The following is a 24,213-nucleotide window of genomic DNA, read 5'->3' as shown; positions in this document are numbered from 1 at the left end:
AGGACCCCTCAGTATGTTCATAATTCCCTATTGGTTGTCCTATGTTAGCTAGGATTTTACAGAGACTTTTTCTATGTTTCATCTATCTATCTATCTATCTATCTATATCTATCGTCTCCATCTCTCTCTGGTGTGATGTGGTGTGTGTGTGTGTGTGTGTGTGTGTGTGTGTGTGTGTGTGTGTGTGATGGTAACTGGGACTTAAACTGGGCACTGTCCCTTAGCTTTTTTGGTCAAGGCTGGCACTCTACCACTTGAGCCACACCTCTACTTCATATATATATATATATATATATACATACATACATATATATGTCTTTCCCAGACATTTTTTTTATTCCCTGGGAAGTCAGAACTGCAAGGACTTTTCACTAAATGGTTTTAGTAAATGTTAAAGAACATGGAGGGGAACATTACACTTGGATCTTCCAGAACAGTGATTTTTTTCCCCCCCCCAGAAAATAGAAAGTATGTTCTTTTCAATGTAGCCAACATGCAGGAAATGAGGGGAAGCTAGTGGGTGATTTGTCATGAACATTTTGATGCAGAAGAAAATGAAAGAGAAAGAAGATCTCAAGTATGCTGCAGCATCAAATACACTTAGGTTAAATCTCATGATTTTCCTAGGGGCTTTGCCATTACCGTGAGGCATTTGGCTGAAGGCTCTGTAAAAGGGTTTTCTTCTTTAAGGAGAATGCTCAGAGCCAAGACACCATCAGTTCCAGGCTCAGTCAGTTCCAGTTGAACGTGTGAATGCTGGGCAAGAGAATATTTTTGAAAGGAGACTGAAAACCCCGCTGTGCCAGATACCTGAACCGTTGTTAGGGTATTTGGTGGAAAATTTCATTTCCACATTATAAATAACTGTAGGATATTTTAAGAGATTCAAGACCAGTGACTTCCAAGAGCTGCTTATATTAGTTCCACTGAAATGTTTAATGGAGGGAGGGTGCCCAGGAAAGCTATAAAGCAGAATTACTGGATGTGATTAATTAAAATAAATAATCTCACCATTGATTCAATTGCCCTTAAAATCTCCAACCTTTGAAAGCCTGCAGAGTCCACTATTCACTAGGCAAAGCAAAGAAATGACAAGCAGTGATGGAGAGAGAAGTCCCCAAGAAGATTTCTTGGATTCAAAGGAAGGGCCTTAAAATAATCTTATACACACACACATACACACACACACACACACACACACACACACTCCGAAAGACCAAGTTTGAAATGTTGACTGTTTCCCAATGTCACCAAATTTCTGGGAGTTCCTTGATTCTGTGAACTTTCTGGAGTAGCACAAGCCACAGAGAAGGTAGGAAGGCACCACCAAAGCATTTCCGTCTCCTTCTGACCACAGGAATAATCGTTTTCCTGGAGCTCCTCCCCTCCCTTGCATTCCCCCTAAACTGTCCCCCTAAGGTGAGGGAAAGGGGGACAGAAAAAAAAGCCATGCGTGTGAGTTGTGCCATTCTGCGTGTGTGTGTCTGTGCGAGAGTCCACGTGAGTGGGTATGTCAGGTAGAGTAATGGATGGAGGTTCTCTCTCCTCTCTCTCAGGGGAAGCCGGGCTTTCCTCTCTGGGTTGGCTGCTGTATGTGTCTCCAGGAGGCTGGCAGTACCCAGGGTTAGAGCTCTCCCCTGTGACCAAATCTGATCATTAAAAGCCACACCCTCGGGAGCCAGCTCACCGCCTCCCTGGGCCACGACGGCCGGCCGGGATCAGAGCGGTGGCGTGCAGGGCAGGGCAGGGCAGGGGGGAGGCACCGGGTGGGAACCGGTTGGGGAGGGGGTACCAACAGGTGGTGCGGAACCTGGCAGGTGGTCCCAGGGCTATGGAGTGGAGTAGGCGGGGAGGCAAGAGACAAATGGGCACAGGAACGTGGGATGGTGAATATGCAGTGCTGGGTGGAGAAAAAGAAGGACACGTGGGGACCCAAAGGGTAAGGACAGAGTGAGATCTGCCCACCCCAGCACCCGCACTCCCGGGGGAAGATAGGCCCAGGTCTCCCCACCTGCGCCCCCAAATCCCGGTGAACCCCCCTCTTGGACGGCAATCCAGGATTCCAAGCCCCTCACTCCTAAAGGCACGGTCCTCGTAGGGTTCGCAAGGGACCCCCGAGTCCTCCAGGGCCCCAGAGACCCCGCGGCGGTGGTGGTGCTCCTCAAGTCTCCCCCTCCCCGCCCGGGCTCCGCCAGCCTGCGGGCGGCTGGCAGCTGCGGGCCCGACCCCGGGGCGCAGAGGTTGACACGCGGCGAGAACGTTCCGTGGGTCCGATGGAGAAACCACGGAGCTGACATTTATTTCATGCCATCGCTTCCCACGGGGTCTACCCGTGTGCGGAGCCGCTGAAACGCTGGCAAATGAGGGTTTTGCTTTATTTGAACATTAGGTCTTTGCAAACACGTTTCCAAGCTTGGGGAGGTTGCAAACAGTTTGCGTAAAGAGGCAAGAAACGCCGGCGTGTGCGTAACGGCTCAGGGCGAACCTGCCCGGTGGGTGGGTGGGTGCCCCTCTATTTGGGGGCGCCCCAGCCCCAGCCTGCAGGGATTTCTCCGCTGCTGAGGGTGTCCCACGTAGCCGGATGGGTCTCGAAGGCTCAGAGTTTGAGGCTGGTGGGAGACGACCACGTGTAAGGACCGCCTTCGCCAGAGTCTTGTCTATATAAACCACAAAAACCTAATCATTAGAAATCCCAGCCTCCAAAAACCACATTTTAGGCTAGGAAAAAAAAAAAAAGCCGCTTTTTTTTTTTTCCCCTCTTCCCCTCTCCACCCTCCTTCATCCTCTTGACCACAAGCTTTTGGGGGATCCAAAGTCGCTTTTGCAACCCACACTGGGTAATAAATACACAAATAAATAGCCATGCACGCCTTTGGAGCTTTTACTTTTTATTTTTAATCTTCCCCCCCCCCCCTTTGAGAGCACCGAGGAAGAAAGTCAGGACAGCTTAGACCTAGTGCAAGAGTGAAAAAATACACGGGGGGGGGGGGGGAAAGTGCCGCTTCCCCCTCTCCCCCCATCCCCACCCCAGCCAGGTCCTTTGCAACTTATTTTAATTACCAAGCTGTCCGTTTTGCAATTCTTTTTTTTTTTTTTAAGAAACGTTCATCTTTGTTCTCTAGGAATGACACAATGAGTATATAAATAAGGGGGTGGGGGGTCCCCACCCGAAGCGTGCATCCGTCCACCTGGGTCTCCGGGACCCACCTCGGTGGCCATGCCCCCACGCTCCACGTCGGGTGTCACCTAAGGCAGAGAACACCCGAATCCGGCAGGATCTCCCCCCCCCCCCTTCCCCAGCGGCAGGGGTGGGGTGGGGTGGGGTGGGGGAGGGCGCGGAGGGCCGAGGAGTCAGCGCAGACACGGCAGAGCTCTCCTTCCTCCCCTCCTGAAATTACTCCGAAAAGGAGCGGCCGTCGGCTCGGCGGCGCCTCCGCTCCGGCCCCGTCGGACCCAGAGGGGGTTCCTCCTCCTCCTCCTCCTCCTCCTCCTCCTCCACCCCGTCCCGGCCTGGGGGTGCTGGGGAGCCCGGGAGCCCGGAGAGCCGGCGGGCGCGCGGGAGGACGCGCTCGGGGACTGGGGCCGCCTCCCCGGCGGCGGGGCTGCTCTTCCCGGCCGGCCGGCGGGCGGCGGCAGCGCCTGCGATTCGCCGACTCCAGCCCCCGGAATCCAGATCCGCTCGCGCCGGGCCCCGCGGCCCCGCGCCTCACCTCCGCCCGGCACCTGAACGCGGCGCGGCGCGGCGCCGGGGAGGAGCGGCCGCGGCGTGCGGGCCCCGCGCGGAGGGAGCCGCGCCGCCCGAGGACTCGGAGCTCGCCGCCGCCGGCGCGCGGGGCGGGGGCGGCGGCGGCCTCCGCGGAGCGAGCGAGCGAGCGCGCGCGGCACGGCCGAGGCCGCGGCGGGCATCCCTGCATCCGCCAGGCTGCACTGCCGAGCGAGCCCGCCGGGCTCCACCGCCGGACTGGACCTGGGAGGGGAAGCCCGCGCGCGCCCAGGACGCGGAGCCCCCCGGGGAGCCCACGGAGGGCCGCGAACTCGAGTCCCCCGCCGGTGCCGAAGGCGCCGCTGACCCCCCGCGCCGCGGGGACCGGCCCCGCCACGCGCCCACCCCGGACGCCCCGCGCCGCCGCCGCCGCCCGCCCGCCAGACTCCGCCCGCCCGCCCGCCCGGCCGACGGCGGCGCTGAACTTGATTTCTCACCTCGGCCCCGTCACCTCCATCCCCGTCCCCCCGGCTCGCCTCCACCCCCTCCGCTTCCTCCTCCTCGCCCCCCGTCTCCACCCGCCCCCTCCCCCGGCCGCCTCGCTCGCTAACTTGTGGCTGTTGTGATGCGTATTCCCGTAGATCCGAGCACCAGCCGGCGCTTCAGCCCCCCCTCCAGCAGCCTGCAGCCCGGCAAGATGAGCGACGTGAGCCCGGTGGTGGCGGCGCAGCAGCAGCAGCAGCAGCAGCAGCAACAGCAGCAGCAGCAGCAGCAGGAGGCGGCGGCGGCGGCGGCGGCGGCGGCGGCGGCGGCCGCGGTGCCCCGGTTACGGCCGCCGCACGACAACCGCACCATGGTGGAGATCATCGCCGACCACCCCGCCGAGCTCGTCCGCACCGACAGCCCCAACTTCCTGTGCTCCGTGCTGCCCTCGCACTGGCGCTGCAACAAGACCCTGCCGGTGGCCTTCAAGGTGAGAGGCCGCGGCCGCCCCCCGCCTCCTCCGCCCCCCGCGCCCCGGCCGGGCCCCGGCGCCCGCCGGCCGCCGCCCCCGGGGCCGCTCGCCCCCGCGCCGAGCCCCCGCTCCACCTGCGCCCGGCCGCCGCCGCTCGCCACCCCGCGGGTCCCCGGGTCGTCGCCCCCTCGCCCGGCGCCTCCCCGCCCCCTGCCCCCCGGGCCCGGACCCCGCGCCCGGCCCGCACCGCCCCCTCGCCGGCGGCCGGGATGCTCGGCGAGCCCCGCGCCTCCCTCCCTCCCTCCCTCCCTCCGCGTCCGGCGGCCCGACCCCGGCCGGTTTCCGCGCGCCCTCCCCGGCCCGCTGGAGCCCCCTTCCTCCCTCCCTCCCTCCCTCCCTCCCTCCCGAGCCCGGGCGGGTGCTGGAGGGAGGCTGCGCCCCGGGGGGAGCGGAGCGAGGTGAGGGGGCGCAGCCGGGCGCCCGGGCGGGCGGGGATGGCACCGGGCGCTCGCCGCCCGCGCCCAGTCCGTTACCGGGGAAGGCGGGGCCGCGGGGGGCTCCGTCCGTCCCGGGGCGGAGCAGACTCGGGGTCCCCGGGCGCCGGACCCTCCAGGGGAGGCGGAGGACCCCGGGAGCGGGCGGGAGCCGGGCAGCCCGCTCTGCTCCGCCTAGGAGGGGCGAGGGGAGCGGGGACGTGGGGACCCCCGACGGGCAGAGGGGGGCACCGGCGTGGTGTGGTGAGGGGCTCTGAAGGGCCCCGGGCCTCCCGCGCCGGGAAGGCGGCGGCGGCTCCCGCGGGGGACCCGGGCGGGGAGGTGGGAGCCGGGCTCCCGGGCCACCCGCGCGCCCCTGGGGCCCTCCGGGGTCCGTGAGTGTTCGGGCGGTGGCGGCCGTGGGAGTCGCGGGTGGGCACTGGCAGGTCGAGGGGCGGGGTCCTCGCCCGGAGGGGTCGCTTAGCCCCGGGGATGAGGATGAGGACGCCCCGGGGTGTCCGGGTTGGAGCGTCCCCCGCGGTCTGCACTCGGGGCCCGACGGGAGGGGAGTAGGTGCACGGTCAGACGCCCGTGGCGGCCCGCCTTTCACCTCCAGTAGGTGGGCCGGGGCCCCCTGGGTCTGGGGCCCCTGGAGAACCGGGTAATGAGCAAGGCCTTCAAAGAGGGAGACATGACCCGAGAGAGAAGGAGTCTCCCCAGTTCCCCCGACGTGGATCCCAGAGCCAGACTCCCACAGGCCCCCCGGCCGGCCGGCCCCAGTGGTTGGCCGCCCCCCTCCCACCCCACGGGCCAATTCAGAACCAATGTGTGGGTGGGTGGAGTGGAAGGCCAGCAAGGCCAGCCGAGCCCCGGCCCCCGAGAGCCGGTTATTTCACTAGGTCTTATCTTGGGCCAGGGATCAGAATGAATTGTTGTGGAAAGGGGATGTTGCATTCTGGAGCAAGTTTCATTTTTGCAGTTGGATCCAGAAGTAGTCTTTTTAGTGTGTGTGTGTGTGTGTGTGTGTGTGTGTGTGTTTTCAACTGTCACATTTCATAGGTTACTGTTTTCCTTGAAATGTGAAAAGATGAAGATCTGTGTGAACTGTAGAAAATTAAATTTCCACATAAGAACGATCTTGTACAGCATCCATCCATCCATCAGTCCATCCAAGGGCCCAGCATTTTCTCATTGGCCCAGTGTGGAAGTGGACATTTATTTCCACACACTTTGTCAAAGTCTCCCCAAACCAAACAAGAAAAGCCCCTCCGAAACCTGAATGCAAACAGCAAAAAACAAAAACAAAAAAAAACAAAACAAAACAACACAAATGGGGTATTTTCACTATACAGGTCCACAATCAAGGCATGTGAAAACAGGAGGATGAGTGTTTGGCTTTTTATAGATGTTCCTTAGGTGTGCGTAGTACATGTTGGTTTAGAACGTGACTGTTTTGGACTTCTCTCCTATTTATAATGCTGAATTGGTTTGGAGGAAGGGTATTCTGAATAGCATTGATGCTGTTGGTATAGAGATGGAATGCTATTTAGCTTGAGCTTTTTTTTCGTAAGATGGTTTGGTTGCTATCTGGACTTTCTCACTACCATCCTCTAAAAAAGCTATTTTGAAAGTTCCTCTTTTTGTACTGTTAATCATACTTTTTAACCAGATTATTTTGTTATTGTAATGGCCAGGCAGGACATAGATAATATAAGGTCATACTAAGTTGAATACTTTAATTCATATTAATTGAATAATGAATGGAGTTCACCTAAAAGCAGAGTCTCAGTGTTTTCCAGTAGCCATATCTGTGTTTACTGGAATTCAATAATTGGGTCAGAGTGGAGATTCACTCGAACTTTTTGTTTCCAAATGGGTATAGACATTTGGGTATTCAGATTTTGACTGCAGTTTTTGAGATCATTTTTCATGTGAATGACATAAAACCAACCTTAAAAAAAAAATCCTAGCCTTTGGAATAAGAGTATGAGAGCAGTAGACTTCTTAGAGTCTTGTTCATAATCAGATACATCTGCAGTGAAGAAAGAATATGACAAAGTCTCCATTTTAAACATGGTGACAGCAACTTGGCTATCACATTCATAACTATGTAAAAATATGTTAGAATGCTGTTAGGTAGATAGCAGGTAGGTAAAAGTATTTAGAAACTCACACGCGAAGAACTTAATTGTTGAGAAGTCTGGCCTTCAAATCAATGCAAGATTTATTGAACCCATATTTTATGCCTGTGACACTGAGTTTGGCACTACAGCCAATCAGAAATGAATTCAGAAAGCCTGTTTGGTATGATAATTTAAAATAGTACTTCCACATGATATAGACAATGTAGTGCATCAAGAAGGAGTCAGTTGATGTTATTCATCATCTTGTTTGGGGATTATATAAAAATACTTAATTCATTTATGCCTGATATGTAAAAATACACAAAAAATTTCCCCAAACTGTATGCTTTACCTAAAGTTGTTTTGTTTTTTCATTGTATTTTTAACAAAAGTTCTGTAGTTTTGAAATTGCCAGTTCCTCCCAGGTGTCAAGGAAATGGACACAAATATTTTTAACATTTCTTTCAGGTGTATCTCACTGACAGCTTAAAATAGTCAAGGCATACTATCTGGGGATCCTAGGCCCTTTCTATGCTAGGTCATTCGAGGGACAGAGAAACAGTTTGCAAGTGCAGTTCCTGAGTTCTGATGGTCTCGCAGAAAGAGTGTGAAGAGCATGTCAATCCCGAACCCAGTAGCACCCTTTAAGTTAGGGGGTCTGTCACCATCTCTGCTAGGACCCCTGGTGCCCAGGGTTTATGATGAAGTTGCTTTAAATAGCTTCAAGCTGAAACACACAATGAAGAAATTTTAAGTCCAGATGTATCTTTTAAACAAAAAATAGCACAAGCCTGTGGCACTGTTTTAAGTTAGAGAACACTAGACTATGTATATTTACTAGTATCAAATGTTTTTCTGACAGTGCCAAAGAAAGAAAACTTCTTTTTACTTATATGATCTAGAACTCATAGTTACTTTTGTATCTTCAATAATATCTTCCTTCCAGTATGAAAAAAGAGTTTCAACATGACAGAGCAATTTCTATTTGAAAATAATTTTTGGAAACCATTAGCCATTTTCTCTCTTCAAAAGAAAGTATGTAATTTATAAGTACTTGACATTAGTTTAAGATTTTCCCGAAGTATTTAATGATCAGATTTTACATTTGTGTTTTTCTAACCTAATTATTCCTTAATAAGGGAAAATATTAATAAATCTGTCCGATTCTTAGTACGTCCAATACAGACTGCTATGCAAAATTACATAAATCATAGTAGATTTCAGGTTGTGTGAAGACAGACCTATTTTTGTGTTATGCCTCTAAGTGCAGTAAAAAGGAAATATTTAGGGTTGAACATATAAAACTTTACTGGTAAGTTAGAACAAATAATTTTAGATGGAAAATATTTCTCAAGATTTTTGAAAAATTATGTTTGAGAAAACTCCATAGAATATCTCTTATTACTTTTTTCCACTTTAGAATTACTGTTTGTATTCTTTTAACCTTCCCAAATACTTATTGCTTAATTTTTTCCCAAAGAATACCATGTATTCATTTTTATCTTTAGAATTTGATTGGCTTTTCCTAAATTCTGGATTCAACTCTAAAAGCTAGCTGCAGTATTGATTGAAGCTTTTCTGTAGTTTACTTGAAGAGAAATAAAATTTTTGCTTTTTACAGTGACAGGCTTAGCTGTTTATGATAAAGAAAACTTTGATTAGGTTCTATCTTGAAAAATAATTATACTTAAATTTTATTGCCACTACAATGTGCCAGTAGGATGCTGGCCTATCAGCGTAATTGATTAGCTGAGCCTAGGCAGAATTACCCAGAGAAATACCATAGGCAGACGTAATTTCTAATATATTAAGACAGAAACAATTTTAAGGGTCACAGGTACTTCTCCATTGCTTCTCTTTCATAATGATTCCATTTTTTAGTCATGCTGGTTCTCAGACAGAAGTTTGGTAGCATTTGCTGGAGTTAAATATCCTCCTCATTCTGTACAAGCGCCATATGTGATTTAAATGCTAGTTAAGTGAGATGTGCTAAATAAAGGACCTTCTTTCTCAATTCTGGAATGTCAGAACAGAAAATTACTTCTTCCTTGCCTATGATTTTCTTGAATTTGTTGGTTTTATATTTTAAGAACACCGAGAAATGGAACTGTTAAGGTTTCATCACAGATTATTCCTTGCCGAGAGTACTTAGTATTGGTGGGTAACATGGAAAAAACTTTTAATTTGTATTTATGCCTCACCAGTTACAGGGTAATTTTTGACCGCTCTCGACTCCTTAGAAGGTTTTTCCATTGCTTGGGTTTGGTACAGATGAAATACGTAAAAGAATTTCTTGATTCTTTTGGTTTTCTTTTAGATAAACACAATCGAGACTGTCCAAGGGAAACTTCTTTAGCTTCAGAGATCTACTTTAAAAGATTCTCAAACATGTAATTATACTTCTGATGGATATAAAAATCAAATATAGCACTGCCTCCCACCCCCGAAACACATACTTATGCTATTTCTCCCTCAGAAAAACATTGGGAAGTCTGATTTCAGTGGAATGAATAGTAATAAGAAAAACACAATATATTTAGCCATTAAGCTAGATTTCAGTCGTAAAAGGAAAGGTTGCCACTACATTGTATTAGCATTATTTTTCCAGACCAGTTTCTTAGCCTCTTAGAAGACTCACACAACTTGTAATTGTCTATTTATTTTGTTAAATGTCATGCGTAAAACATACCAAATATTTAATATGGTCATTTATTATGCTGCTTCAGCAAAAGAAAGTGGATTTATGTATTTCACTCTTAGGAATCTTTTCGTTCATATTTTCCCATATTGAATCAATTTTCCTTCTACAAAATCCATTTGTTAAAAATATGCAGTAAAATAATAATGTCTCACAGCTCTTGAAGACTTTTGCATTGAGGTAGACTCCTTTATTTCTTTTCTGAGATTTAGCCCGACTGGGGCGGAACTCGGCCTCCGTCCTTCTGTAACTCTCACCAACAGTCAAGAACATCTCAGGATGTGAAGTGAAGAATTACATGTTCAATTGAGCCCTGAAAGGTGCTGAAAATCTTGGGGTTTTCAGACACCAGACTTGGAAACAAATGCTGTGTTGCTTTCCTTGTCTTACAGAAAACAGATCATTGTAATTACACTCTATGCTTAGGTAGTATCTTCTGCATTTTACACCTAAAAAATTACTTGTAATTTATATGAAAAGATTAGGGTCCCCTGAAGATGAAATTACTCAGGTGAAGTCAGAGTACATACAGAGCAAAGGTAGGAAGAAAGCAGAATGTCCTGATTTTTAGCTCATTTATTCTCTTCTAAGCATTCCAATGTTTCCTTCTGCCTTCTATTAAAGATTTACTTTGATACAGAAAGCCACTCCGTAGGTGTTAAAACAATATACGGAGTGCACAAAATGCCTATCTTTCAGGAGAGTCCTGGCAGACATAGTGGATGAATTCACTCTTTTCAGATGTACCTATTTCTTTTTTTTTTTTTTTTTTTTTTTGGCCAGTCCTGGGCCTTGGACTCAGGGCCTGAGCACTGTCCCTGGCTTCTTCCCGCTCAAGGCTAGCACTCTGCCACTTGAGCCACAGCGCCGCTTCTGGCCGTTTTCTGTATATGTGGTGCTGGGGAATCGAACCTAGGGCCTCGTGTATCCGAGGCAGGCACTCTTGCCACTAGGCCATATCCCCAGCCCAGATGTACCTATTTCTAGCACAGTGAACGTACAGAGTGCATCATCTCCCTTGGGGATCCAACATTAGCTGTATCCATCTCCCTTGAGGTAATAGATCAAGTATGCAGGGAGGAAGTCTTGTTCTCAAAGGATTTGCTTTTGACCTAGGAGACTTCTTAGATTGAGCATAACTATATACTCCAGGTAGAGTGTCATCATCATCGTTGCCTGTCCTCTGAGATGGAAAAGCTTATCTGAGAACTCGCCTAGGCACTGCACATAACCAGTCTCTGAATAACTCATTGCTGTTGGTGGGGGATGCTGACTCAGTCTTGAACCCTCTCTCTCTCTCTCTCTCTCTCTCTCTTTCTCTCTCTGTTTGTCTCTCTCTCCCTGTCTCTCTCTGCGTGTGCTTGAACTGGTAGCTGTGGAAGTTTGCTCTTTATGGAGCTTTGGCATTTCCTTATTTAACAACATTTATCAAATGTGGCACTGTTGTAAGTTTGGAGAGCTGGCGTATACTGGTGAACAAGGCAGATGAGATGAAGGCCCTTTCTTTATAAAGTTTATATCGTTTCCAAACCAATATCCTCTGAACTCCTAGGAGTGAGTTTCTCAGCTTTGAGTTGGTTTTCATTATAGTTAAAAGCAGTAGATAATCATTAGTATATATATACAGTGAAATGAAGATCACTAAGAAGAGGAGGAGGCTGGGTAAGTGGATCATATGGTTTGAGGAAGGCATTGTGACTTTGAGCTGAATAACAAGATGCTGAATGGGAGCAATGAAACAGAGAAATGAGAGGAAAAAAACAGAAAAAAGTAAGAGTAACAAAAATACCGACCAGCTTTTTATTTGGTTGGTTTGGTTGGATTTGAGGCCTTGATATAGGGAAGAACCCAGTCCTACAAGGAGGTTTGAGGGATTTTTACTGTATCATGTGGAGTCTGCTTTAGTGAGATATCCACTACACATACTAGGGACGTAGAATGATAAATACACTTAGGTTTGTCTTGTGAAAATCTTGACAAAGGAGAATATAACTCAAGAAGTAGAGAGAGAGAGATAAGTGGGAAGTGTGCTAGATAGACAAGTGAGCAGAAGCGTCTTTGTCAGAGAGTAATGGGCGACTGTGGCTGAGCCTACTGCCTGCTTGCTGAATGCGGAAAAGAAATAATATCCACAGAGGATTCTGGGAGTTAGCTATTAGTAGTGGATTAAGAATAAAAGGTTTGCTGGGTGCTGGTGGCTCACACGTGTAATCCTGGCTACTCAGGAGGCTGAGATCTGAGAATTGCAGTTGGAAGCCAGCCTGGGTAGGAAAGTTCCTGAGACTCTTTATCTCCAACTAACCATCTGAAAACCAGAAGTAGAGCTGTGGTAGAGTGGTAGGGTGCTATCCTTGGAGCTCTTTTGCTCAAGGATAGCACCCAGTCCCTGAGTTCAAGCCCCATGACTGACAGAAAAATAAAAGGTTTTATATAATACAGTAAAGAATCCACACTGGCAGCATCCCCTTAGTAGCCTCCACTGTTAACCAGAGGCACACGTTTACAAAGTAGCTCACCCTGAGTGAAGTGTGACCCCTGACCTTGGAGCAGAACAAATGTTTGTTAGTCTCAAGGCTGATGACTTTAGATCTGTACTTGACTGAGTTAATCAGCTTCATAGATGAACTGTTGAAGATGAAGGCCACAAAGTCATTCCAAGCTGGCAGGTGGAATATGGGAGAAGCATGCTTAAGGGATGTGTATATGTATATGTATATGTATATGTATATGTGTATGTATATGTATATGTATATATGTGTGTATCTCCTCCTTTTGCCTGTGCTACTAATTAATCATGATTATTTTCATTCTGATATATATACACACATATATATGTATATACACACATTTACATATATGCATGAATATGTATGTACACACACATCTTTATTCTGTAGCCTGACTCTAGGGTTTTGGTAGCTTTGAATATCTGATTGGCTCCCACAGCAGAGTAGGCATCTAGGAAGTATTCTTAGTATCATTAAATGCTGAGCATTAGCTCAATGTAAGGAGATGAATATAGATTCCAATACCCCAAGACCTACAGATTCATACAGTCAAAGGTTGCTTCTGAAGTCTTCTCCCATAGAACAAGTCAGATTTTCTACTCCTTAGCTTGGGATCAAGATAAGACCACACCTCAGAGCTCTCCTGGCTGTGGACGGGAGGAGATGCCTTCCTACGTATGATGCAATCTGCAGATGAGATAGCAGCTTTCTCTCAGAGGCATACTATCTGTGGGCAGCCTAGTATGGGGATTTAATAAAAATGTACATTCATTCTATGAAGAGTCCAACAACAAATAAAGGAAGTTTCGCCTGCCTTTGAAATGGGTGGACCCTAAGACATTGATGTGTTTGAAGTGGTATCACAACTCAAATACAGATGCTTCATTCCTGCTGGCTGTTACTGGACCAGAGTGCTGAGTCCTGATAAGATAGATCATTTACAGTGAAAATAGAGTCTCAGTTTTTAAGCTTTTCTGACATGCCATTATTGCGGCTGTGTTTCCTGTTTTCTGTAGGTGGTAGCCCTCGGAGAGGTACCAGATGGAACCGTGGTTACGGTCATGGCGGGGTAACGATGAAAATTATTCTGCTGAGCTCCGAAATGCCTCTGCTGTTATGAAAAACCAAGTAGCAAGGTTCAACGACCTGAGATTTGTGGGCCGGAGTGGACGAGGTAGGTCTCTGCTTTTCAAAAATAGTTCTGATAATGGAATAAACACCTTAGGACCCCCTAGTGAAATGTGGGCTAGTCTATATTCAGATCAGCACCTTCTTCTTTTTTTCTGACTAGATTACTAGGGGATTTTATTTAAATGCATCCAGACACGATGGAGTGTTTTTCCTGAGTACCCAGTCTTTTTTCATTTGTTTTGTGATATGAAAATGTATTGCTTTCAGAAGAGCCAGCTCCTCAGCTCACTGACTGTGAGCTTATAAGGTAGAGGAGAGGGGTCAGGATATGAATTAAAGAGAGTCACATTACTGAGCAACTTGAGTGATAAAGGGGAAAGCCAAGTGGTAGAGTGAGTGAATTTCCTGGTAATAATTTTGGTCTAAGTTGAAGCAAGGGCAGGTAGCAAAAGGCCCTTTGCTTATCACATTTGTAACCACTGTATGATTTCCTTTAGTCTTATAATAAGAACCTATTAAAATCCTGCTTTTTTTCCCCCCACAGAAGCCTGTTCATTTGAGTCAGTGACTAATGTATTACTTAGTCACACAGTGACTGTGTAAAATTTGCCTAGCTAAATGAATGATCAGGATTCCAATGGTTCTATACTATTGAAATATTTCCACCATCTGAATGTGTATACAGTTATTAAGGATCCACAAAAGGACCATAAAATAGGAAACAATCCCTTTGGGGATTTTCTCAGTTGTTTTGTAAATGGGGTAGCTCTTAAAAGAGAAGTCTCAAAGGAGGCCGCTATTTTGCTTTTTATTTACTTATTCTGCAGAGAGACTTTTACTAGTCATTCACCTATTAGAAGTATTATGTGCAGTTTTATTGAATCTAATATTTCCATTTTAAGTATTTTAATAAGAAGAGACTACTTTAAGGCTGAGGTGGAATAACATTATAAAGTGTATAGATTCACTGCTAGCAAATGAGGAGTACCAATTTTTAAGCCAGTTCTAATAATTGCTCTCTAGTTTGGATCAGATGTCAAATTATTACCATTGTAAAAAACTTGATAAGGGAAATTCAAGCAAGGCTGTTTCCGATGAGTAGAGTTAGTTTACTTTCTAGGAACAGGGCCAAGACGCTGTACTTTTTAACTTAAGAAAAAAATGATGCATGTTAATGAGACACTGTCACTGAAAGAAAGGTTGTTTGGCATAAAATGAGGCTCAGAGCCTCTGGTAGAACGAAGACTAAAAGGTTTATCTCTGTACTAGGGTAGATTTTCTTTTATTAGAATTAAAAGAAGACATCTTCTATATTACTATAATCTGATTGGTAGTGTTGAAAGTGGTGTGTGCCTCTGTGTGTGTGTGTGTGTGTGTGTGTGTGTGTGTGATCATCACTACTTTCTCAACTACTGATGCAGATTGACAGTACAATAAACGTTTCCCTTTCCTAGTAAAAATATGAACAAGATAATTTACCTGCATGTACAAAGTTGTACCTTTTCTTATAACATTTCTTTATTTTCGGCTAGAGAATTGCATTTCTGTATTTAAAGGATGGGGTGTAATACTTAAATTTGCTTTATGGATTCAAGCTAGTATTTTCATTTATTATGCTTTTGTATTATATAGATGACACATAACTTTTTTTTCCCTGATCAATTGGAGTAGAAACTACGGCAAAGTGATAGTGTACTTTGTAAACCCTCAACATATTTATTTAAGGAACTTCAAAGAGAAACAAAGGGTGTGCACTGTTTTACTATATTGGCTTTCTGAGTTTTGGCTGGTTTCCCAAATAGCAATTTTTATATTTAAAAAAAAAGACAGACTTAACTGCTTGCAGACTTTTCACGCATGGAAGATGAAGAAAGCTTCTTTTGATGAAGTGTAATTATGTCCACACAGAGCTGACCCCCTCCCCCTATATTTCTTATGATCTTAACTGAAGAAAGTAGGATTTTTCCTTTGAAGCAGCGGGACTTGCTGGAGGATCTGAAATGCTACAGTCTGCTGCCAGAGGCAGGATGGAGAAATTGGTCCAGACTTGTCTCTAGACTTAGATGGGGGAGTAAGGGGAGTGAGAAGAGAGAGAGAAAAAAATTGATTTATCACTGATCATAGATGTTTTATACCACACCATTAACGTTGTAAGGAAGGAAACAGTAAGATCATGCTGAAATGGAGAGGAGGGGGAAAAAAGGAAAAAAGAAGACAGAGAACATTGACACGCCAGCACTGTAAAGAATGAGTCAGTTTTTCAGCGGCAGGAAACCCTCTAACCTGTCTTTGTACCTTTTGAACCTGACCTGCTTTTATAACAGGCTCTTTCCAGCTTTCTCTAAGATTTTTCATGTTTCCTCGTTTCTCTTAGGTAATTAAGTCTTATCAACATGATGTTGCCATTGTACTTTCTTTCCCAGTCTCGCAAAATTTCTAAGATTAAAAAAGACATGAACATAGTATTAAAAAGAGTATTAAAATAAAAAAAGCAAATTCCACTAATATTACATTCCCTTCCACCTTTCCACTTACAGAAATCTAAACTCTTGGAAATTGAAAAGTGGTCTTTATAAAGAAGTCATGACACTACTTACTTTGGCTTTTTGGATTGTCTTATGACCATAACTTAAAAACTGCTCAGGATAAAAGTAGGCCATCCATGAAACTTGCATCTAGTTAGCAATGGCTTATGTGTTGTTGTTTCTTTAAAAATATTTTTTTCTTTGTGTTTTAAATGAATGTTTAGAATGATTTTAGCTTTTAAAATGTGTTTTGGCCTATTGCCTCCCTTTTGACATCAGGCATGCTGCTTTTAATTTACAAGCATTTTAAAGCATCTACAGTGTACAGAGCATGTTCTTTTTTTTTTTTTTGGTCAGCTTAGGATACAGTCCTGCTTACTGTCTTATTTCTCCTCCTTGGCTCCTGGGGCTGAGTTGGTGTTGTCCATCAATGACAGTTGCCTGTCTTTATCTTAGAAACTAAATGACTTAAGGACATATTGCTGAACTAATTCCTAGATGAAGCTGTGGATGATACAATTAGTTATCCCTAAGTAAAAGCCTGCCTTTCCATTGTTTTTAGAAAGTGGGATTTGGAAAAAACTAATTTTTTTTAATCTAAGGAAATTGTGAATGCCCACATAAACATTTGACTCAGGAAATGCATTCTAATAAGATGGAGAACCAATTACCAAATTGGGTCATAGTTTTCTGTAAGCTTCTTCAACATTGCATATGTGTTTCTTCTGAAGGAAGAGGTTGAAGGGACCTCTTCTGTTTTTTGTTTTATTTGTTGAAGTACATCTTGACCCTTAAGGAGTTTATTTTGGAAGACCACATTTATACTTAAATACTTGTTTCCTCCCCTTAACCCACCTCTTTTTAAAGGGTGTTTTATAGAAAACTAGTTCTGCTCTGAACATTGAGTTGCTTTATACTTGAAGAGTGAGTTTCATATTTGGCTTTTGTTCCCACATGAAGTGTTCCCCTAATTTTGGAAGAATAGTTGGCAATTTATAGACATTAAAGATAATTGGGAAATCTGTCACTGTTTATTAAGATTAGTGTCATGAATGAAAATTGTCCTGTGATCATGGCCTTTAGAGCCACTGTTAGAAATGCAATGCTTGGCTCATGGACTACTGATCTCATCCAGGATGGCTTGCTTATTTATTTACTTATTTATTGTGCTGGGTCTTGAACTCAGGGCCTAGGGATTGTACTTTAGTTTTTTTGTTGTTGTTGTTTTTACTCAAGGCTGGCTCTCTGCCACTTGAGCTACAGCTCTACTTCCAGCTTTTTGGTTGCCAATTGGAGATAAGTAGTTTTATAATCTGTCCTTTCCTGGGCTGTTTTTGAACATTTGACTTTTGGATTTTAGCCTCTTGAGTAGCTGGGATTACTGATATGAGCCCCAGAATGGCATTTTAAAAGGCTTTCATGTAAGCTAACTCTAATGTGGAGACTAAATCATTTCTCTCCTCTACCTCTATTATTTTGGGGTCTTAATTTGAACCTACTGGTATCCTATTCAAATTTCTGTTCTTCATGTCTATAGACTATCATGTTTCTGGGACTAGATTAAATTCCTGGCTGTCTTTTCGGGTTTATCTTATTGTTTAAATAAATTATCAATTCCCAAATAAATTAAATGAGTTAAATCCTTGTAAAATTCAGTATTTTTAGTGGATGGAGTATGATATGTCATTGACAAAAGATATTATATTAGTCCGTTGTACTTATTATTTCATGGGCTCAGAGAGCTAATTGAGACCTATCTTACAAGTAGATTACCTGTTACTTTTTTTTAATATCCCCTGGCAAAGTGGAAGAAAAAGCACTTATTATTATTATTGTCATTATTATTTCAATGCCTGGGATTGAATTCTTGTGCATTCTAGGTAAGTGGTCTCCCTCTGAAGTATAGCCTCCAGCCTATAGCATTAGATTTATATTTTCCCGTTTATTAATTTGTATGGATTTGGGCACACTAATCAGCCTCTCCGAGCTTTGATTTATCCCTTTATGAAATGAGGGTGGTAAGTCTACCTGGGAGGGATTAAATGAGAGAACATGTATCAAGTAGTGTCTGGGACCTAGTGGGGTTCTAATTAGTATGTGTCTTTTTTAGTTCTGCCCAATCTCACCTTCCTGTCTTTTCTCAACACCCCTTCCCTTTTGCCTGTAGAAACTTACAGGCAAGAAGACAGGAGACTATAGTCTATGTAGACTCAGTAACAAATGATGTGAGTCTTTAACAGATTTTAGGAACTTACATGGTCTGGGGTTGAAAAGAAAACCCATTCACTAGACCTGACAGCCCAGGACCTGTTCCACATTAAACCTTGTACTTAACCTGTTCCATGTTAAGCTATGAAAATATTGCATTAAACTTTGCATTGTGACATATTGTCTAAGATTTGTGTTTTGATTGAATACTCCCAGCTTTCAGTAAAAGGAAAGGGGGGAAAAACTGACCCCCAAACAAAGCAAAACAAAATGAGTTTTTTTTATCTGTTACAGGAGCAGACTAAATGAGTACATTGGCCCCCAGAGCGCTGAATGTTTGATTGAGTCACTGTTTCACGCCCACCTTTTCCTGTCTTGTAACAGTTTGCAGTTTTGACTATCTGACATGAGTAACCGTTGCAAATCTAACTGATTACAACTGTCAGTGAGTCTGTGTATAACATCGTCTGGTATCTTCTGGAGAAAGCAGACATCCAAATCTGCTACCAAACTTTTCCCGGCCGCACCCCACTACCATTATTTCATCGCTTTTAGCTCATTTAATTTGAAGCATCAAGCTGAACTGTCTGCTAGAAGTAAAAATTCATTTATGTTGAGTGGTGAGCCAGTGTCAGGGAGTTATTTTAGGATTTCACAGCAGAGATAGACATTACGGGATGGGTGAGCAAGGAGAAACCCTCGTTCTAGTAATGACGAAATCATCACACCACAGGTACACGAAGATGAGGCCAGGCCGGAGACAGTAGCTCCTGGTAAAATGATTCTCATAAGAACGCCCCACTTTCATCTTCTTACTGTAGTTCATGTTGGCGAGTGAAATGTTTAAATCGTGTGAAATAAATAAAATAAGCCGCAGTGACTTTCTGTTGTTCTCTCACGGGATCATGACCTAAATCCTAAATGAAGACTTTTAAAATGGTAAGGGCTTGGATGTGTTTCTCAGAACATTGGAGAAACCTGGGAGGAAGAGAACCCTCCTTAAATAGACCAGGGTGCTTTGATGTCACTCCAGCTGTTGATCCTGGGGACTTTGATTGCAGGGGGCCATCTTACCTTGTGCTGCAGTGAAGACAAGGGTGGGAGCTGAGTTTAGGAACATCCTAGAAGGGCTTTCGGGGGGCTCCCAGTGTAGGGAGGAGGGCCCAGGGCTTGTCTTTCTTTCATTGGCTCCTCAGAGATGTTTAACTGAGATTTGGATCCCCGTGTTGCTTTGTAATCATGACTGCTATCTTTTTATATTGACCCTTCATTTCCCCTTTTACACCTGCAGGCAAGAGTTTCACCTTGACCATAACAGTCTTCACGAATCCTCCCCAAGTAGCCACCTATCACAGAGCTATTAAAGTTACAGTAGATGGACCTCGCGAACCCAGAAGTAAGTACTTACCTCTTTATTGAAATTGGTAACAGAGTTTGTGGGGGAACCCCTACAAAGAGTTCCTTCTAGAAAGCTTAGTGGTACTGTCTTTGCAAAGTTTGTGATCTGCATATATATGCATATATATGGATATGTATGTATATATTTAGGGAAGGACAAACAGTAGAACTTCACAGTTAGTAGAAAATAAAAATTGCAGTTTTAGGCTTCACTACAAAGTTGCACAGGCCTTTATAAGTTTGGGAAATGAGTGGCTAATTATTTAGTCACTGTAACAATTGGCTAAGAACTTCTGCTCATCTTTTCTAACACACACAATAGACAGGGCGGAACAGGCTCATGAGAAGCTGAGGATAGCAAACACTAAACCTGAGTATCTTGAACTTAGTCAAAGAAGCATTCGCGTTTGTTTCCCATGGCCTAAGAATGTGTGCTCCCTTTTTAGCCCGCCCACTCCATTCCCTTTATAAAGAGTGTACTGCTTAATTACAAAGAATTTATTTGCAAATGATAACTTGCTTGATTGTTACAACACTGCTGTTTGGTCATGTTCTGGTAATTGTTATAGATAGTTTCTTTTAACAGATATAGTCAAGCCAGGTTTAACTCCACTTTGCTTTACTTGTATGTCTGGCCATCTAGGAGAGAGAGGGTCCTTAGTCAGTGTAAGGGAGGACCTGTAACCTATCTGGGCCACTATTTTTTTCCCCTCCTAAATCTAAATTGAAATGGATTCCCTCCCCACTGCCCTACCACCCAAAATGATTCAACTCACCAAGCTCATCACAACAGCATTTAGTGGCTAAAGATGAGCTGATCCATTTGACGTTAGCAGTTGGGTACCACTGGAAATATCACACGGAACTCTACCTCGGTGGAGCGAATACATGAGAGAGTGGAGGTAGGCACTGCTTTTAGGAGTTGAGTTTGGTTTGTGGGGGAGGTTGTTCCACAACAGTACTCCTGCCCAGACCGTAAATGTGGGCATCTATTTTCTTTCCCTTACAAGGAGAGAAAAAAAAGTGTGGTAAGGTTTTCTGTGTCTCCATGGAACATTTCTTTGAGTTGTGGCGATGGCACACTGGCTCTTGTCCTTTTTGCTTCGGTCTCTCTTCACAAAGCCTGACTGCTTGCCTAAACGAGGGAGGTCTCCTGACTCCAAATCAAGGCCTTGAGGATTTTTCTCCCCCTCCTTTCCTGTGTGGCCTTCTTCCAAGCCGCAGATGTGGAATCAGTGCTGTCAGTGGGGGAAGGTCTGACCAGGGGATTGGTTCACAGGCGGGGACCACAGGTCTCCAAGGAGAACGCAGTGCAGAGCAGGGATGTCTCGCCTGGTTTGGGGCTTGGTTTGACTCCAGTGGACGGCCATAGGTGAAGGATAGAAGACACTCCTTATGATGGAAGTCATCTTCTAACCTCTTACATGACTAATCTTTGAGTTCCTGACAAAGCGGGGGCTTTCATTCTCGTGACGTATAAAGCCGGATACTAGTCTTTTAAAGTTTATTTAGCACCACTAACATTTGTCTTTTGAAAATGTTTCCTCCTGATCATTCTGCTGCTTTCTTTAGTACTTAGAAAAGCTATTCCTCTCTCTCTCTCTCTCCCCCCCTTTCCCTCTTTCTCTCATACATTTGAGTTAACCCTTCAAATTGGTGACTGAGAGAGAAGCAGAGAGGGTATGTACCCCTCATCCTGGAAGATATAACTAAAGGTAAGGAAGAGGCAGAGTAACTTTGAAAAAGCCTCTTCAGATTCAAAGTGAATAGCATTACTTCATTCCAAAGCAATTTGGCCACAGCAATTAAGCTGATAGACTCACCATCCTGTAAAGGCAGAGAAACTCTGAAAGCCACAGTGAAGGCTCGGGGAAGGGGGAGCAGATGCTACAGCGTGAGCTCAGGTCGGGCTTTGGGTCGTACCCAGAATGCTGAGCATGAGTAGGGAGGCCGATACTGATCTCTAGTATCAGCCCACCTGTCCTAGTTCTGTGCGAGTAACATTTCTTATAAATGGAACATAGCTGTGACAGCAGGGTGTCATTTTTCCTGACATTACAGTGGTGACTCGCCTAGAGTGGAGGATGGGTCTGGCATCAATCAGTAATACCATGATTCTGCAACCTGAAGAAGGAGGACTTTCTTTTTGCCTTGCTCTTGGCCATCTCTCACAAGGACTCCACTTTGTCATAAGGACTCCCCTCCACCGTTTGAATGCAAAAGCAGCCAAAGCCAACTCACACACAAAATAGTCATAGCTGTATTCTAATTAAACTTTATTTACCAAAAATAGATATGATGGCCCAGAAATCATGCGTTGCTGACCCTTGCTCTAGATTTTGAAGTGGCTTATTTTTTTTTTTTTCAAATCGCCTTTTAACAGAGAAAGCCTTTAGGAAAAGACTTTCTTGGGGGAAGAACCCCCACCCCCAATTCATGTAATTATTTGAGCTCCCCCCCACCCCGCTTATTAAGTGGTGGTTATTTGTCACAAAGCGATATACTTCTGTTCTTCACGGCAATGGTTTGAAGGCGTTGCAGACTTTGTACTGTTGTTTCCTGTTAACAGGTGGGGGTTTTCTCTCTAAGGATGTGAATATATATTGGAAAGGCTGATCTGGTAGTTCAGCTGTTTAGAGACTGTAGGTTAAATGTCTTTATATCAGACTGCTTGGATTGAATCCCCAGCTCACCATTGATTAGCTATGGAGAGAGACAATTCCCCTAACTCCTCTTTGCCGTGGTTTTCTCATCTTTCAAAATGAGAATCACGAAAAGCGTATCTTCCTCAAGGGTGGTAGGTGAGGTCCTGTATGTAAAACGGGCACGTGCAGGCTCATGTGGTAGTTAGCGTTAAACATTCGCATTGGTGTCTTGCAGTATACAAAGTCTGCTGTTGTGTTTGACTTCGAGCATTGCTTTCAGGAAGCTGATGCCATCTAGTTTCTGTTCTCTAGTCTATCGTTACTTTCTTCTCATGCATCCCAGATGGCTTTGCTAAGTTTGGCTCAGCAGCAGTCAACACTTATCAATGTATGAATCAGGCCACGAGCAGATATTGATGCCGTCCTCAGCAGAGCTCTGCAGAACTGGCGATGAATACTCCTTGCGTGTAACCAAGTCCAAGACAGGGTGCGATGGCACTTACCGCCCTCCTCACAGGCCCTGCTTATCAACACGTCTGCCAAGGCTGGCTTTTCCCTCAGAAACCCGAAAGGTTTCATCCTTCTGTGTGCTCTGTCTCTGGCAGCTGAGCCCGTGCTGTCACATCCCAAACAACTTCTTTTCTTAATATACACATCTGGCGTTGGCAGTTGGACTAACTTCATAAGAGCACATGATCATCACTCATTACAAGATTAAAAAGTACCCCATGGCATCATTGATGTTTTTTTTTTTCCACTTTGATCTTTTGCAGTTGTGATTCATCTCAGTTATAAAACTTCCCTTTAAAGGAACATCACCGATGACTTATTAGAACCTTCATGTTAAGTAGCGTAAACATGAAAATGGTGCACATCTTCGCAAAAGTGCCGTGCCATTTCCTTCACTAGCTTATCATTTCAAGACATGACATCGTGCTTCAGATCCCAAATTTGTCAGTCTTGTGTGTAGGCAAAAGCGTTTTGACCTTCTGTGAGCAGGTTAGCTCTGCAGATCAACCGCGGTGTGTGCTTGCCAGCAGGAGAGGTCGTGGAGCAGCAGCAGTAATGTGTTTGGATATTTAACTCTTTTAAGCATCAGCTCCTATTAGAATCTTCTGCTCCCCATAAGAAATTGCTTCCAACTCCAGTCTGACTTAAAGAAATTCTACAGGAAGGTGAAAACTCGGTGAGCAATGTCATATTCTATAGTAATGGCTCTGAGTTAGAGAAAAGGACTGCCGACTGTACAGAGAACGGAAAAAGTAAATCACTGCGTGTAGCCAGGATCCTTTTCATAAACGGACTGTGCTTTCAGTTCTCCATTGCTAAACAACCAGCTACCCAAACCATAACAGCTTAAGACAACAAGCAGTTCTTTGTCTTGCACTGTTGGTGGGTTGACAAGGGTAGATCAGGATGCTTTCTCTACTGGAGCTGCTGGAGTTAGTCACGGGAGGGCAGTCAGAGAATAGCTGGGACCAGAACATCCAGGATGCTTCCATTCGTATCGCTTGTGCCATGGTAGCTGAAAGTGAGGACCAGCTGGAATGATGGGAAATGACTCCCCACACCATGTAGTCCTTGAGCTGCTCTCTGTCTTCATGTGTCTCCTCAGAGCTCTCCTAGACACGGCAACTTCTTCCAGGGCAGCCCAGGGAGCTTAGATCTTCTTAAGGCTTAGGCTCAGAGCTGACATGGAGTTGCTTCCTCTGTACTCTGTTGGTTAAACCAAGAACCGGTGGAGCCCAGATTCAACAAGAAGAAGCAACACACCAAGGTGGGAGTGCCAGGGGCGTGGCCTGTTGGACCACCATCCGCTCTCACAAGTGCTTTCAAGGTCCCACCTT

The 24,213-nt window shown here is 45.4% G+C and overlaps 1 protein-coding gene across 1 annotated transcript in view; it reads left to right on the top strand.

Annotated features, from left to right (window-relative positions):
• The window catches only part of Runx2 (RUNX family transcription factor 2), a 172,694-nt gene that overhangs the window by 54,886 nt on the left and 93,595 nt on the right, over window positions 1–24,213 (top strand). Inside the window, 4 exon segments of the mRNA XM_048347677.1 lie at window positions 4,345–4,676; window positions 13,476–13,526; window positions 13,528–13,633; window positions 19,615–19,719. Of these exon segments, the coding sequence (XP_048203634.1) occupies window positions 4,345–4,676; window positions 13,476–13,526; window positions 13,528–13,633; window positions 19,615–19,719 (594 nt within the window).

The sequence above is a fragment of the Perognathus longimembris genome, chromosome 6, assembly GCF_023159225.1.
Source record: "Perognathus longimembris pacificus isolate PPM17 chromosome 6, ASM2315922v1, whole genome shotgun sequence".
Taxonomy (NCBI): Eukaryota; Metazoa; Chordata; class Mammalia; order Rodentia; family Heteromyidae; genus Perognathus; species Perognathus longimembris.
This window is presented reverse-complemented; position numbering and strand designations above follow the sequence as displayed.